Source organism: Ictidomys tridecemlineatus, chromosome 16 (assembly GCF_052094955.1).
Source record: "Ictidomys tridecemlineatus isolate mIctTri1 chromosome 16, mIctTri1.hap1, whole genome shotgun sequence".
Lineage (NCBI taxonomy): Eukaryota > Metazoa > Chordata > Mammalia > Rodentia > Sciuridae > Ictidomys > Ictidomys tridecemlineatus.
This window is the reverse complement of record NC_135492.1, coordinates 36,648,324-36,662,180: the sequence shown is the minus strand read 5'-3', so window position 1 is coordinate 36,662,180 and position 13,857 is coordinate 36,648,324. Positions and strand designations below refer to the sequence as shown.

The 13,857-nt window shown below is 57.9% G+C and overlaps 1 protein-coding gene across 1 annotated transcript; it reads right to left on the bottom strand.

Annotated features, from left to right (window-relative positions):
* Window positions 1-661: 661 nt before the first annotated feature.
* Sec61a1 (SEC61 translocon subunit alpha 1) lies at window positions 662-11,908 on the bottom strand. The gene is made up of 12 exons (XM_078033897.1): window positions 11,741-11,908; window positions 11,498-11,565; window positions 9,517-9,582; window positions 9,352-9,430; window positions 8,674-8,805; window positions 7,504-7,613; window positions 6,886-7,039; window positions 4,715-4,875; window positions 4,166-4,363; window positions 3,682-3,873; window positions 3,188-3,264; window positions 662-2,283 (listed from the first exon to the last, which is right to left on the bottom strand). The coding sequence occupies exons 1-12, from the start codon at window positions 11,745-11,747 to the stop codon at window positions 2,097-2,099; spliced, it is 1,431 nt and encodes a 476-aa protein (XP_077890023.1). The 5' UTR covers window positions 11,748-11,908; the 3' UTR covers window positions 662-2,096.
* Window positions 11,909-13,857: the final 1,949 nt, after the last annotated feature.

Below are 13,857 nucleotides of genomic sequence, written 5' to 3'. Positions count from 1 at the left end.
GACAGATGTGGCCCCAGAAGGTTTGGGGCGAGGTGGGCGCTGGCGTAGTTAGGGCACCCCCGGGAGCCTCCAGGGAGAAGCACTGGTGGGTGTGGTGGGTGCTGAAGCTCAGGCACCGCCCTCATCAGGAAGCTGTGCTCGTCCCTGGGCCGCCCACCCGGAGGCTGGGACTGGAGGCCCATGGGTATTATGCTCCAGAGGATGAGGCCAGGCCCATAGGCAGATGGAGGTCAGCGGTGGGAAGGAAACCTGGGTGGGGGGGTGGGAGCCAGGGGTGGCAGCTGACGTGGCCAGGACCCCCTCATTTCCGGCCTCAACTGGATCCCAGCAGACAGGGGCCTGGGGTAGAGCTTGGCCTCCCTTCTGCCTCCTGGCACTTCCCAGGGCAGGAGGTTCCTGACTTCGGATTTTGGGTCTTCCTTGTATCAGGGACTGAACCCCAGGGCTGCTGGACCACGGAGGCCCACCCCAGCCCTTTTTATATTTAGAGACAGGGTCTCGCGAGTTGCTGAGGGCCTCACTAAATTGTTGAGGCTGGCCTCCACCTCCTGATCCTCCTGCCTCAGCCTCCCTAGTCACCGGGATACAGGCAGAAGGCCGGGTGCAGGCCAGTGCGTCTCTGGGGATGAGCCTGAGCGGAAAAGAGACGGTGACCCCGCAGTTTGTAAAAAGTTGCCTTTATTTCTCATTTATCCACCGTATCAGTTGTGCCATTTTGGCGTCCACAGTGACAGTCCCCTGGAAGCTGAGGTCTGGCGCTCTACAGCCACAGCCCGGGAGCCGGGGACTGGGCCTGCCTGCCAGAGGCCACGGAGTCCCCAGCGGTGGCCTGGGGGGGCCCTGACCTCTAACAGGCGCAGGAGAGGGACGGCGTTGGCCCCGTGGGCTGGGGGGCGGCTGGGGGGCGGCTGCCCTGCTGGGGACTGGGTCTAGACAAGGCCACGAGTGAGAAGGTGCTGGGCCCTGGGTGGGGCCGGGGACCCCTGGTTCTGGTCCCAGGTCTCTGGGTACAGTGTGCCACCTCTACTGAGGTGTGACGGGGCCCGTGCAGAATCGGGGCGCCCTCTGGGAAGGTCCCCAGCTCCATGGTCTACGTCACCTGTCACCACAGACGTCATTGTCTTTTTGTCTCAGACACCACAGCACCTTCCTGGGGACCCCGAGTCGTCCCGGACCCTGAGCTGACCCTGAGCTGATGGCCGCCCTGAGCCTGAGCCTCCCCTCCGGGCCTCCGAATGTAGTGGAGGCTGAGTGTGGTGGAGGCCGAGAGAGCTGGTGGCGTCTCGCTGTCCCCTGACTTGCATTTGGTCCCTAAGTGCAGTAAGAACATTCTAGAAACACGGGGGAGACGGAACACGACATTCCCAGGGGCCCAGGGGCAGCTGCACGTGAGGTCGCCCCCGTGGCTGACTGGAGTCTGGACAAGCGGACGCAGTGGCGTGGTCCCCCGAGGGCACCGGGCTCAGCCAGGCGAGGGTGGAGGTGGCGACCCCAGGCCTCCCCCGGACGAGGACAAAGCTGCCTGGCCACGTGGTGGCCCTGAGGTGGCGGGGATGGCAGCCCTGGCTCTGCCCCAGGGGACACTGGGTGGGAGAGCGGCCGCCGGTGGCTGAGCAGGGAGCTGTGTCACCCTGAGCCCAGGGGACCCAGTGCCCCCCACGGGAACAGTCTTGAGCCAGAGAGTGCCACCGCTGGTGACGACAGGGACATCCAGGTGACACTGTCCATGTCCCCAGAGCAGGTGGACCCGACGCCCGACCACCCTAAGGCCACACACAGAGATTTTGTGCTTCCAACCAGAGTCAAAAAGCCACCGTTGTGGGGACCAGGGACGCCACGGTGGCTGCACACGTCACTGAGGGGGGGAGGGGAGGCCAAAACCAAAGTCAGACAAACGATGGGGACAGCGCTCACCGTCCCTGTCACGACTGCAGCTGCCAAAGCCAGGAGGAGGAGAGGGGCCCTGCTGGGGGTGGCCGGCCTCGCGGTGGACAGGAGGGGCAGATGCCACCCAGCCGACGTCCCCACGCGCCACAGCTCCGCTGCCTTCCGAGGGACCGCCCGGCGTCCTCCCGGGTCCTGGGGCGGCGCGGCTCTCAGAAGAGCAGGGCGCCCATGCTGCCCACCTCGCTCTGCTCCTTGACGAAGATCTCGAAGTACTGGTAGATGATGGTGACCGCCAGCAGGATCCCAGTCCCCGAGCCGATGGCACCCAGGAAGTCAGCCAGGACCGAGAGGGCCCCGATGCACAGGCCTCCGAAGGCGGCCGCCGTGGGGATGTACCTGGGGGAGGGCAGGCGGTCAGCAGGGGCCCGCGCCTGTCACCCCAGCGACTCGGGAGGCTGAGGCAGGAGGATCGCGAGGTGGAGGCCAGCCTCAGCTACTTTGCAAAACCCTAAGCAGCTCAGCGAGACCTTGTGTCTGCTTCTCTCAGGAACGGTCACCAAGTGACAGCCCCCAGGACAACCTGGCCTGCCACCTGACTTTGTGGACACAGCCCTGCTCAGTGTGGCTGCTGCCGAGTGGCAAAGGAAGAATGTGGGGGAGAGGCCCAGGGAGGCCGGAGGCAGCCCTCCACCCAGGATGAGGCCCACCTGCAGGGGGTGCTCCTCCTGCCCCGGGCACCTAGGACCTGGGGCCTCTCCCACCCTCCCTCCTCTCCACCCCCAGGTGACGGCCACAACTGGCCACCCGCCGTGGCCCGGCTCATCTCTGGCCTCCTCTCCTCTCTGACCTCCCTGCTTCAAACACCATCAGCCCTCTGCGGCTCTGCTGGCCTCTCTGCCACATCCACCATCTTTTTTGTCCCAGGGACTGAACCCAGGGGCACTTAACCCCTGAGCCCCGTCCCCAGCCTTTTTATATCTTATTTAGAGACTGAGCTCCTGAGGCTGGCCTCCACCCTGCCATCCTCCTGCCTTGGCCTCCAGGCGTGCCCCACGGGGCCTGGGGCTTCAGCTCAGATCCATCTGGAGTCCCCTTCTGTGCTCAGGTCCTAGAAGCCACCGGCAGCGTCCCACCAGCATGAGCAGAGGTGAAGGTCCCTTGCCACCAGGCATCTGTTCCCATGTCCCCAGAGTCCAGCACTTAGCAGGTTCATGACTATCTAATGACGCGGGGACCTTCCTGTCCTGCACCCCGAGCCCGCGAGCTGCCCACGCCGACTGGGAGCGTGCCCCGCACTCACCGGTTGAGCTCGTGCACCATGGACGTCTCCCGGTGGCCCCGCATCACCATCTGCTGCTCCTTCAGCTGCTTGGCCACCTGCAGGACGCCCAGAGCAGAGGACAGGCTCAGAGGTGGGTTTGGAGGGAGGGTCTGCAGCTGCTGGTCACTTACAGGGCGCCTTGTGCAGCTCTAGGTCTTTACAGGACTTTAAAAATGCCCTAAGGTCCAGGGGTGCGCCTGTCATCCCAGCGGCTCGGGAGGCTGAGGCAGGAGGATCGCAAGGTGGAGGCCAGCCTCCGCCATTGAGCAAGGCCCTCAGCAGCTCAGCGAGACGATGGCACAAGGTGTGATCTTCCACTCTGGCTTCGGGTTCTCAGACCTGCCGCTGACGGCTGAGCTCCGTCCGTCTGTCCTTAATGCTCTGAACTGTCTCCCCAAGGTGGGTGGCCCGTGTGCATGTCACAAACCACCACTGTGACAAAGGGACAGGGCAAGGGACCCGCTCATACTCACGTCCTTGGCAGAGGAGCCCGAGACCTCGATCCAGGTCTTGGAGAAGAAGGCGCAGGAGCCCAGCATGAAGACGATGTAGACCACCGCGTGCACGGGGTCCTCCAACACGGAGCCGAAGGACTCCGGCGGGGACAGGTAGTAGCACAGGCCACCAACTGGGTAGGCGCGGGCCGGGCCTCCCGAAGACGTGTCCTGGGAAGAAGGAACAGAAGGTCTGGGACGTGCATCTACCAAACCTAAACTTCTAGATGAACCCAGAGCAGATCAAAGACTGTCATTGTAGCCGGGCACCGTGGCCCACGCCTGTCATCCCGCAGCTCAGGAGGCTGAGGCAGGAGGATCGCAAGGTGGAGGCCAGCCTCAGCCACTTAGCAAGGCCCTGAGCAGCTCAGCGAGACCCTGTCTCCAACACAGGGGAGGATTGCGGTGGGCAAGACACTGGGTCACGGTGGCCGGGAGAGGGTCCCCGGGGACAGTGACTTACAGACCAGGTGCCCAGCAGGCTGACGAGCAGGTTCCCGCTGAAGCGGGCCGACAGCATCTGGGAGATGACGTAGAGGTTGGAGACCAGGGCGGACTGCAGGATGATGGGGATGTTGGAGGTGTAGAACAGCTTGATGGGGTAGGTGTTGTACTGGCCCCGGTAGCGCGCAGACTTGATGGGCAGGTCCACCCGGAAGCCCTGAGGACACACAACAGGGCACCCGTCACTGCCTCGCTGTCCCCTACGGTCCAGAGACATGCGAGGTGGCCCCAGCTCTGGGGACCCGACTTCTGACAGTGCTGGAGAGCACCTGCCCCTTCCCTCACCCTCACTGTGTAGGGCACACCCAGTGGCCCACGCCTGTCATCACCAGCCGCTCTGGAGGCTGAGGCAGGAGGACTGCAAATTGGAGGCCAGCCTCAGCCACTCAGCGAGAGCCTGTCTCTAAATAAAATCTAAAAAGGGCTGGGGACGGGGCTCGGGGGTGAAGCACCCCTGCGGACCAAAAGATGAAGAAATGCACAGTTGCTGTGCCCACACGGAACACACCTGGAAATAGATGACCACGGCAAAGACAAAGATGGTGGCGATGAGGTTCATGAGGTTGGGGAGATTCTGGCGGTAGAAGGCCTCTCGAAGGGCTCGGACTTTGTCCGTGCGCGTGGCCAAGAGATGGAACAGTGCGATGATGGCGCCTTCAAATTCCATGCCTGTTGGCAGAGGAGGGCACAGATGTGAAGGGGAGAACAAGAGGCTGGACTCACCTGGGTCTCGGGCCTCCTACTGGCCAAAGCAGAGGCAGGAGCACAGAATCAGCCAGGAGACTCACGGCGTCACAATCTGGATTTTTTTTTTTTTGGTCCCAGGGATGGAACCCAGGGGTGCTTCACCCCTGAGCCCCGTCCCCAGCCCCTTTTTCTATTTTATTGAGAGACAGGGTCTCGCTGAGTGGCTCAGGGCCTCGCTCAGTGGCTGAGGCTGGCCTCCACTTTGCGATCCTCCTGCCTCAGCCTCCCGAGCTGCTGGGATTTCAGCCATGTGTCACTGCGCCTGGTACAATATGGACTTTTTGAATCTCTTCTTTCTCTATTTGAACTACAGCCACGGGCTAGTCCACTTTTTAAATTCTTTGGGTACTAGGGATTGAACCCAGTTCTTCTTATTTTTAAATAAGAACTTATTTCTTTTTAAATAAGTGGCCTTGAACTTTTTCCTTTTCCTTTTTTAAAGTACTTTTTGGTCGTAGTTGACACTATACCTTTATTTTATTGATTTATTTTATGTGGTGCTGAGGATCCAACCCAGGGCCTCCATGTGCTAGGCAGGCGCTCTACCATTCTGCCTGACCTTGAACTTTCTTCTTCTGGGCCTCGGCTGAGATTAGAAGTGAGCAGAGGTCTCAGGTGGCCCCGCCCTGCTACTCCACCCTTTTGAATTCACTGGTGCCATTTCTGGGCCAGATGAGTTCAAGGCCACTGGCTGCTGGGGATCAAGAGCCCCAGGCAGAAGGGCCCCCAGCTCCTGAAGCCAGGCTCAGGATGGCCTGGGGGGGCTGCCCTCTGTAATTGAACACACAGCACTATGACATCTGTGCTAGCACCACGGTCACAATCTAGTATTGGGGACTGAACTCAAGGTTCCTTGACCCCCATGCCCCCTCCCCAGCCTTATTCTGTATTTAGAGACAGGGTCTCCCTGAGTGGCTTAGGGCCTTGCTGTGGCTGAGGCTGGCCTCCACCTTGCGATCCTCCTGCCTCAGCCTCAGCAACAGGCAGAAAGGGGCGTGGCCTGAGGAACGGCAACAGATGGGCCACGGACGCAACAGCACAGGACACCAAGGTCCAAGCACTTCAGAAATGGTGAGAGGCTGACTTGAGGACAAAAGCACAGTGGGAAACACTGTCACCTGTCACTGTGACCCCTGCTGCCCAGGGCAGTGCTTCCCTAGACGTGGCCTCTGTGGGCAGAGTGTCTGCCAGCTGGGACTCAGACGTCCCAGTCCCAGAATCTGAAGATATTAAAGCTGCAGCATTTTGTAAAGGAGGAAGTTCAGCAATCCCAGGGGGAGGAAGCAGGGACTTGTCCTGGCTCCTCTGGCCACCAATGACCTCTCTGAACTCCCCTCACATGCTCCCCTGAGCCCCGTGCCGACCCTTGAACACACCAGCTCATCTCTGCCCCAGGGCCTTTGCACCCCCAGGTCTTCAACTCGCCTTAGATTTTCTAGAATTCTAGGAAGAGCCTACGGAACAGTCTGGTGTCCCTCTGCCCACTCTTCTGTAAGTGTCCCCAACCCTTCTCCAAGGTCCAATCTTTCCCATGGGACCCCTCAGGCACCCTGCAGGGACTCATCCACAGTTTCCTCAATTTGATGATGGGACACTGGAGGCCGAGAACCAGCTTCACAGTGAATTCCAAGCAAAATGAGGCAGGAGTACTCTGTGGCATGCTAACTGTCCTTGAAATACTCTTTAGATTTTATTTAGAGACAGGGTCTCGCTGAATGGCTGAGGCTGGCCTCCACTTTGCGATCCTCCTGCCTCAGCCTCCTGAGCTGCTGGGAAGACAGGCTTGAGCCTCCGCACTCAGCTCTATTTTTAAAGCTTTGCACACTGAGAATTCAGAAGAGATGTCCTAGAAACACACATTTCCCCCGAAGGAATGCTGCGCGTGCATCAAAACTTCCTGCAGAGGTGCCTCCCGGGAGGCTGGGCCCTTACCTCGGCCGGTGTTGACGGTGGTGGGGCTGAAGGCCTTCCACACGATGGTCTCGCAGATGTTGGTGGCGATGAAGAGGGAGATGCCAGAGCCCAGGCCGTAGCCTTTCTGAAGCAGCTCATCCAAAAGGAGGACGATCAAGCCCGCCACAAAGAGCTGCCGAATCAAAATCCATCCATCCATCAAAGTGGACGAGCCCCAGGGTCCTGGTTCTCTGCTTTGAGGCCAAAGAAGAGCCTCTTCTCTGTCTGCCTCAGTGAATTCAGAAGCCCAAGCCAGGGTCTTTCCATTCTTTTCTTTTCTTTTCAATCCCTTGAGCGACCTACAGCTGAGCCCCAGCCCCAGCCCCTAAATACACTGTTTTTATTTCTTAATTTTTTGTGTGTGATTTTAAGTGGACAGCATGCATTTATTTATTTCAATATTTTTCGCAGTAGATGGATGCAGCATTTTGATTTTATTGATTAATTTTCATGCAGTGCCCAGGCTCGAACCTGGGGCTTTGCACGGGTGAGGCCAGCGCTTAGCCCTGAGCCGGGCCCCAGGCCTGGCTGAGCGTCGCTGCGGAGGAAGAGGGAGGGCAGGGTGCCCCAGGAAGCGGGATGCGAGTGGGCGCTCACCTGAATGGTGATGAGCAGGCAGATGCCGGCGCCCATCTCCGAGGGGTCCCCGTACATGCCCGTCATCACGTACACGATGGACTGGCCGATGGTGATGATCATGCCGAACACTAGGACGCAAGACAACCCCGAGTTGGTCATCACGGGGACATCAGGAGTGGGAACAGCTGCGGGACACTCCTGCAGGGCACAGTGTGGCAGGAACCCAGACGAAAAATACTGACACCGCCCTGGGGACCTTGGTAAGGACCGACAAACTGTCACGCGTCAAAAGCGCACGACAACTCAGAGGCCTGGTAGTGAAAGCACACGTTTGGTCTTTTTTTGTGGCTTTAGGGATGGAACCCAGGGACCCTCGACTACGGAGCCCTGTCCCCAGCCCTGTTTGGTATTTTATTGAGAGACAGGGTCTCCCTGAGTGGCTGAGAGCCTCACTGTGGCGGAGTCTGGCCTCCACCTTGTGATCCTCCTGCCTCAGCCTCCCGAGCTGCTGGGATTAGAGGCATGGGCCACTGCGCCCAGACAAGTATATTTTAAAATGTCCAAAATAAAAATTAAAAAAAAAAGAAAAAGAAAACCACTGATAAGTGCTTTAGAAGAATAATGCATTAATTTAAGGCACTGAATAATAAATGCATTACTTAATATTTAATAATGCATCCCTTAATTCATTCATGATTGATGCATTGATACATAATACATTTTACAATCTTTCTTTATGTCCGAAACTCACAAATTTAAGTTAGACAGACGTCTCGCTCAATGATTTAACCTAACTGAAGATTTCTGAGGCATGCTGTATGGAAGATGGCGGAGTAGAAAGTCGTAAATACTGTTTTCTAAGTCACACGTTCCAGATGACAGAGGCTGAGCGAGGTTCACTCTGAGGTGGTCACCGTTTGACTGGGTGCTGCCTGTGTCATTGGCTACCGGGGCTGCCCCATTCGATTAGGCCAATACTCTCACCCTAGCTTAACAGCACTAAGAACTGAGACTCCAGAGCCATTATCTAGATTCCTTCCACATCACAAAACCAATCAACAGCAGAGCTGGACGGAGAGGATCCCCTTTCTGCTCATTAAATCCTTTTAAATGTTTTAATTCCCCCAATTTTAGAGCCAATTCAAATTCTCAACTAGACACCAGAACTTTCCACACGATCTTTCTTACACTTCTGGGCTCCGTTGAAGAGGGCTCGGTCTTTTGGGGTGTCACCCACTTCGATAATCTTGGCGCCGGCCAGGAGCTGCATGATGAGGCCCGAGGTGACAATTGGAGAGATCCCCAGCTCCATGAGGGTGCCTAAGGAAAGGGGGGGCAACACAGCGCTCGTGAGCTCAGGAAAGCAAGACACCATTTCATAAGACGAACCTCCAGATTTGCAGGGGTTACCCCTTCTCCACATCCAACGCGCTTCAGGTTGCTGGCAGCAATTATGTGAAGCTGAACTATGATTCTGAGTGACTGGAACCCCATTGGAACCCCATTTCTAAACCATGAGCATCAAATGCACCATCAACGTACACAAGAAAATTATTTTTCCAGACCCACAGGGAACTGGTTAGAGTCGACCCTACACTGTCTGTGGCTCGTGGTTTGGATGCATATATTTCACCTGTAGATATGCAAAAAATGCAGCTGAGAAACAAATGGAATGTTCTAGAAAATGTTAGGGGTGGACTCGCCGTCTCGTTTCAGGTATTGAAAACACTCTTGTTTTTGCAAGTTTTAGGAAATTCTCTAGCAGAGACTTATCTTGCTCTTCCAGGTTTTGCTTCACAGAAAGGCTGTCGTTAAGCTAAATGGGGCTTGTCCAGCAGAGAAGAGGCAGAGTGAGTCTGGGCCTACCTCTGTTGGAGGCCAGAATCACTCGCATCCAGTAGAAAGGATCCGCAGAATCGGAGGACATAATACCAAATAGAGGGATCTGCAAAGAAGCAGAAAGGAAAGGAGTCTGTCTGGTCCCCTCCCCACCCCCCTGCCCCAATGCCCCCACAGGAGACCCGGATTTACCTGACAGCATACTAAGAAGATGAAGAGGGTGATGGCTGTCCACAGCACCTTCTCCTTAAACTGGATCTGCAGGAGACACAGAATCAGAGGACAAGAAGTTGCCCAGCAAGTCAATCAAAATGAAGCAGTTCGGGAGGCTGAGGCAGGAGGACCACAAACTGGAGGCCAGCCTCAGTAATTTAGCGAGGGCCTAAGCAACTCCGCAAGACTCTGTCTCTAAACAGGGCTGAGGATGTGGCTCAGCGGTCGAGTGCCCCGAGTTCAATCCCCAGTATCCCCCCAAAAAGAACATTAAGTAGAAAGTGACTTGTCACACTACACGTATGAGTGATTTCATTGGATGGAAGAGCTGGTAAGTAAAATCTGGAATTTGGGATTGCTGACGTGATTTTCTGTGAATCAAGGAGAAAACCATGTAATAAATAATATGGGGGAGAAAGTGTTGCCCCGAGTTCTAGTAACATCTGTTCAAGCGACTTGAAGCATTTTTACACTTTAGGAATGGAAGTTGAACAGGTGACATGATTCATTCCCTTCCCTTGGGGAATGTGCCCCTTATCCCTGTTGTCCTACCACATAGAGACAGAAGTTGGCCAGAGGAAGGTGACACCATTCAGTGATATGACAAACCTGTAGTGAATGCACCCCTTCCCCCACTCCGCTCTGCAGTGCTGGGGGACAAGCCGGGGGTCTACTGCATGTACTAAGCAAGTGCTCTACCCCTGAGCTCCATTCCCAGCCTTTTAAATTTCTATTCTGAGTCAGGGTCTTGCTAAGTGGCTGAGGCTGGCCTCCAACTTGTAATCCTCCTGCCTGAGCCTCCCCAGTAGCTGGGATGACAGGCGTGGGCCACCACCCATCTAGGACTCCTCATTTTTCAATGACTAAGTCTCCTCTCTTGGTAACAGATTTAACAGCACAACTTGAAAACCTCTCTATCCCAGGGCCCTGTCTTCTGCCTTATAAATAGCTCCTAGCTCCATGGGTGTTCAGTACTAAGGTTCATCCTCCTATGCAAAAGCCTCCAAACCAGATTCTAAGCCTCCCTCTTACTTCCAAAGCAATTTCCTGTCACATCCTCTCCATTCATCTCCCATTGCTTCCTGCTTGCCCACGTCCACCATCCAAACACACGAGGCTGGTCTTTTTATTTTTGTACCAGAGATTGAACTCAGGAGTGCTTCACCCCTGAGCCCCGTCCTCAGCCCTTTTTTTTCTATTTTATTTACAGACAGGGCCTTGCTGAGTTGCTTAGGGCCTCCCTCAGTTGCCGAGGCTGGCCTCCACCTTGCGATCCTCCTGCCTCAGCCTCCCACAGTGCTCTGCTAGCCTTGTCTTCTTGGCCTTAAAGACCAAATTAGACTCCCGAAGCCTAAGATCCACCCAGATGTCAAGCCCACATCAACACGTGGGTGCCTTCACAACAGTCTGTAAACGGTAGACACAAGGGTCTCACTGGCCACTTTCAGAGCCGGGTCCTTCACCATTGAACAGCTCCAGTGACATCAGGGAATCCCTCTCCTGGGCTGCAGCGGGCCGCAGTGCCAAACCCCTACAGCAGGTTTGAATGCACCTGCTGGGAGGAGCAGCAGCCCCGGAACCACCTCTGGGCATTCTGACAGCCTGGGAAAGAGGAAGCCCTCACCCACCCCGGGCTGCGCTTCCCCGTCAGCAGCAGGACACAAAGGGCGTCTCCAGGGTCCCGCTGGAGGGAGGGAGGGTCCCAGGAGCTGATCCTGCCGGAGGGGAGGGTGGCAGGGAGGTGACTCAGCCCCGGGATCTTCACGATCGCTCGGTGAGTGGCCCAGATTCTTTTTGGGGACAGGGGGACCTGATGCGAAGGAAACAGCTCCCGCGAGAGGCGCCGCGGCCTCGGCGGGGAGTCCCGGTCCCCGCGGCCTCCCCCTCCCCGCGGCCTCCCCTCTGCCCCGCGGCCTCCCCGATCCCGGGGCCGAGGCCAGCGCGGCCCGCGGCGGCTCACCTTGCGCTCGGGCTTCTGGATCTCGGGCAGGATGACACAGAAGGGCTTGATGACTTCCAGGAACTTGACTTCGGGGGGACAAAGGAGAGCGGCGGTGAGCGCCCGGGAGGCCGGCCGCGCCACCGGGGAGCCTCGAGGCCCGGAGGGGCAGCGCGGCGGCGGCGGAGGGCCGGGGCCGGGGCGGTGGGCGCGCGGGGAAGGGGAAGGGATCCCACCCGCCCCGGCCGCCCCGGGGGAACTCACTCGCCATGGCGGCGGCTGCTCGGGCTCGGCGCCCCGCTCCGGCTTCGCTGCGCTCCGAGTGGAGTGACGCCGCCTGCTCGGGAGCGCAGCTCCTCCGCCGAGAGACACGTCAGTGCTAACCCGGCGGAGAGCGGCGCGGCGCGGCGCGGGGCGGGGCCGGGGGCGGGCCGCGGGCCACTTCCGCTTCCTGCCACGCGCGCCGGCCGGCCGCCGCGCCGCTTCGGCCGAGGCCACAACTCCCGGCAGGCAGCGGGGCCCCGAGGCCCGACGGGAAGCGGGCGCGGGGCATGCCGGGGCGGGGCCTGGAGCTGGGCTTCTGCGGCTGCGCAGACTCGGCGCGGGCGGCCGTCCGCCGAGGGTGGGTGGCGCTTCCGGAGGCCGGCGGGGGCGGGGGGCCTGGGTGACGCGCCGGTGGCTTCCCTGCCGCTCGCTGCACTTAGCGCTCCTGGAGGTCGGCGGACAGGCGGCAGGGCCCGAGCGCCGGGTGCGCACGCGCGTCGATGGGTTCCGGCCGGGGAGCCCGGGACGCCTTTGTTGGGTCACTCGGCAAACGGGCGGGTCCGGCCAGGCGTGGCCCCTGCGGCGGGGACAGATGGGCTGTAAAGGGACCTCGTCGGAGGAAGGCTGCGGCGGCTCGGGAAGTCACCCGGAGTCCCAGGGATTGAACCCACCGAGCCCCCGTCCCCAGCCCCTTTTTCTACTTCATTTCCCGGTAGAGTCTCGATGAGTGGCTGAGGCCGGCCTCCACCCTGCGATCCTCCTGCCTCGGCCTCCCTGACTTTATTTCCCCTCCACCTCCGGGGTCCGGCAGGTAGATCCGTTCAGTGACGTGGCCCAGGCGGGACACCACCTTCTATCCATCCCTCACCAATCCCCAAAGCCCAGACAACCAAAGGTCTTCGTGAGGGTGCAGGAGGGTCACCAGGTGGAACCCATCCTGGGCCGTGGAGGCAGATTCAGGATCGAAATTTTTAAAAAGGGCTGGGGATTAGCTGAGTGGCAGCGCACGCCTGGCTTCAGTCCCCGGTGCCATCAAAGAAAAGGACAGAGAAAAGCAGGTGATGACTAGGGTCGGGATGGCTGTGCAAGTCCCCACCTTCCCTTCCAGGACCCACGGCCAACCCTGGCAGCCTCTGGACTAGATTGAGACAGACCAGAGCAGGGCCAGCACTCGCTTGGTGGCACATGCCTATAATCCTCCGAGGCGGAGGCAGGAGGATTTGTGAGCCACAGCCAGCCTCATTCGCTTAGTGAGATCCTGTCTGTAAATAAAATACAAAAAGGGCTGGGGTTCGATTCCTGGTAGAAAAAGAAAATAAAAGATACTTTTATTGCTGGACGTAAATGGTGGAACATATTGTAACCACAGTGACTTTGGAGGCCAAGGTAGGAGGATAGTGAGTTTGAGGCCAGCCTCAGCCATTTAGTAAGTCCTAAGCGACTTGGTGAAACCGGGTCTCAAAATAAGAAAGAAAAAGGTCTGTGGGTATAGCTCAAGTGGTAACGCATCCTTGGTTCAATTCCCAGTAACTCCCCCCCCCCCCGCCCCCCGCCCCTCCCAAAAAAAGACACTCTATTGTTAGCACATCATGATTATTTGGGGACATTGTAGGTCTGCAGTGTTTTTAAAAGCTTAAGATTATATTATAAAGTATTAGGAACAAGCCAGGCATGTGGCCCCACGCCTGTAAGCTGAACAGATCGGGAGGCTGAGGCAGGAGGATCGCAAGGTGGAGGCCAGTAACCTCATCCACCACCCAGAATTAACAATTTAAGAAATCAGACAATGCGGGATGCTCACAGGGATTTAAGCACTCCCTGGTTTGGACCTAGGGCTGTGGCTCAGTGGTAGCGCACTTGCCTGGCATGGGTGAGGTCCTGGGTTCGATCCTCAACACCCCATATCCAAAAATGAATCAATAAAATAAAAGATCCACTTACAACCAAAAGGGCAGGGGTGGCTTTAGGTCAAGCTGGATCCAGGACGACGAGGAGGACCGCAGTCACGCTGTTTCTCTGCCTCTCTGAGCTCTGCTTTTGGGTATAGGTTTCCTGCCTTAGGGTGACCCTTAGCTGTGCCACAAGTCACAGAGTTTTCTTTGTGTCTTGCTTCATGG

What these genes read in the sequence shown, in the direction of transcription:
- Sec61a1 (XM_078033897.1), bottom strand. An exon ending in TCTTCTTAGTATGCTGTCAG is followed by an intron (nt 9,431 to 9,516) that starts GTAAATCCGGGT and finishes GCTTCTTTGCAG; the next exon opens with ATCCCTCTATTTGGTATTAT. An exon ending in CCGTGGTCATCTATTTCCAG is followed by an intron (nt 4,364 to 4,714) that starts GTGTGTTCCGTG and finishes GTGTGTCCTCAG; the next exon opens with GGCTTCCGGGTGGACCTGCC.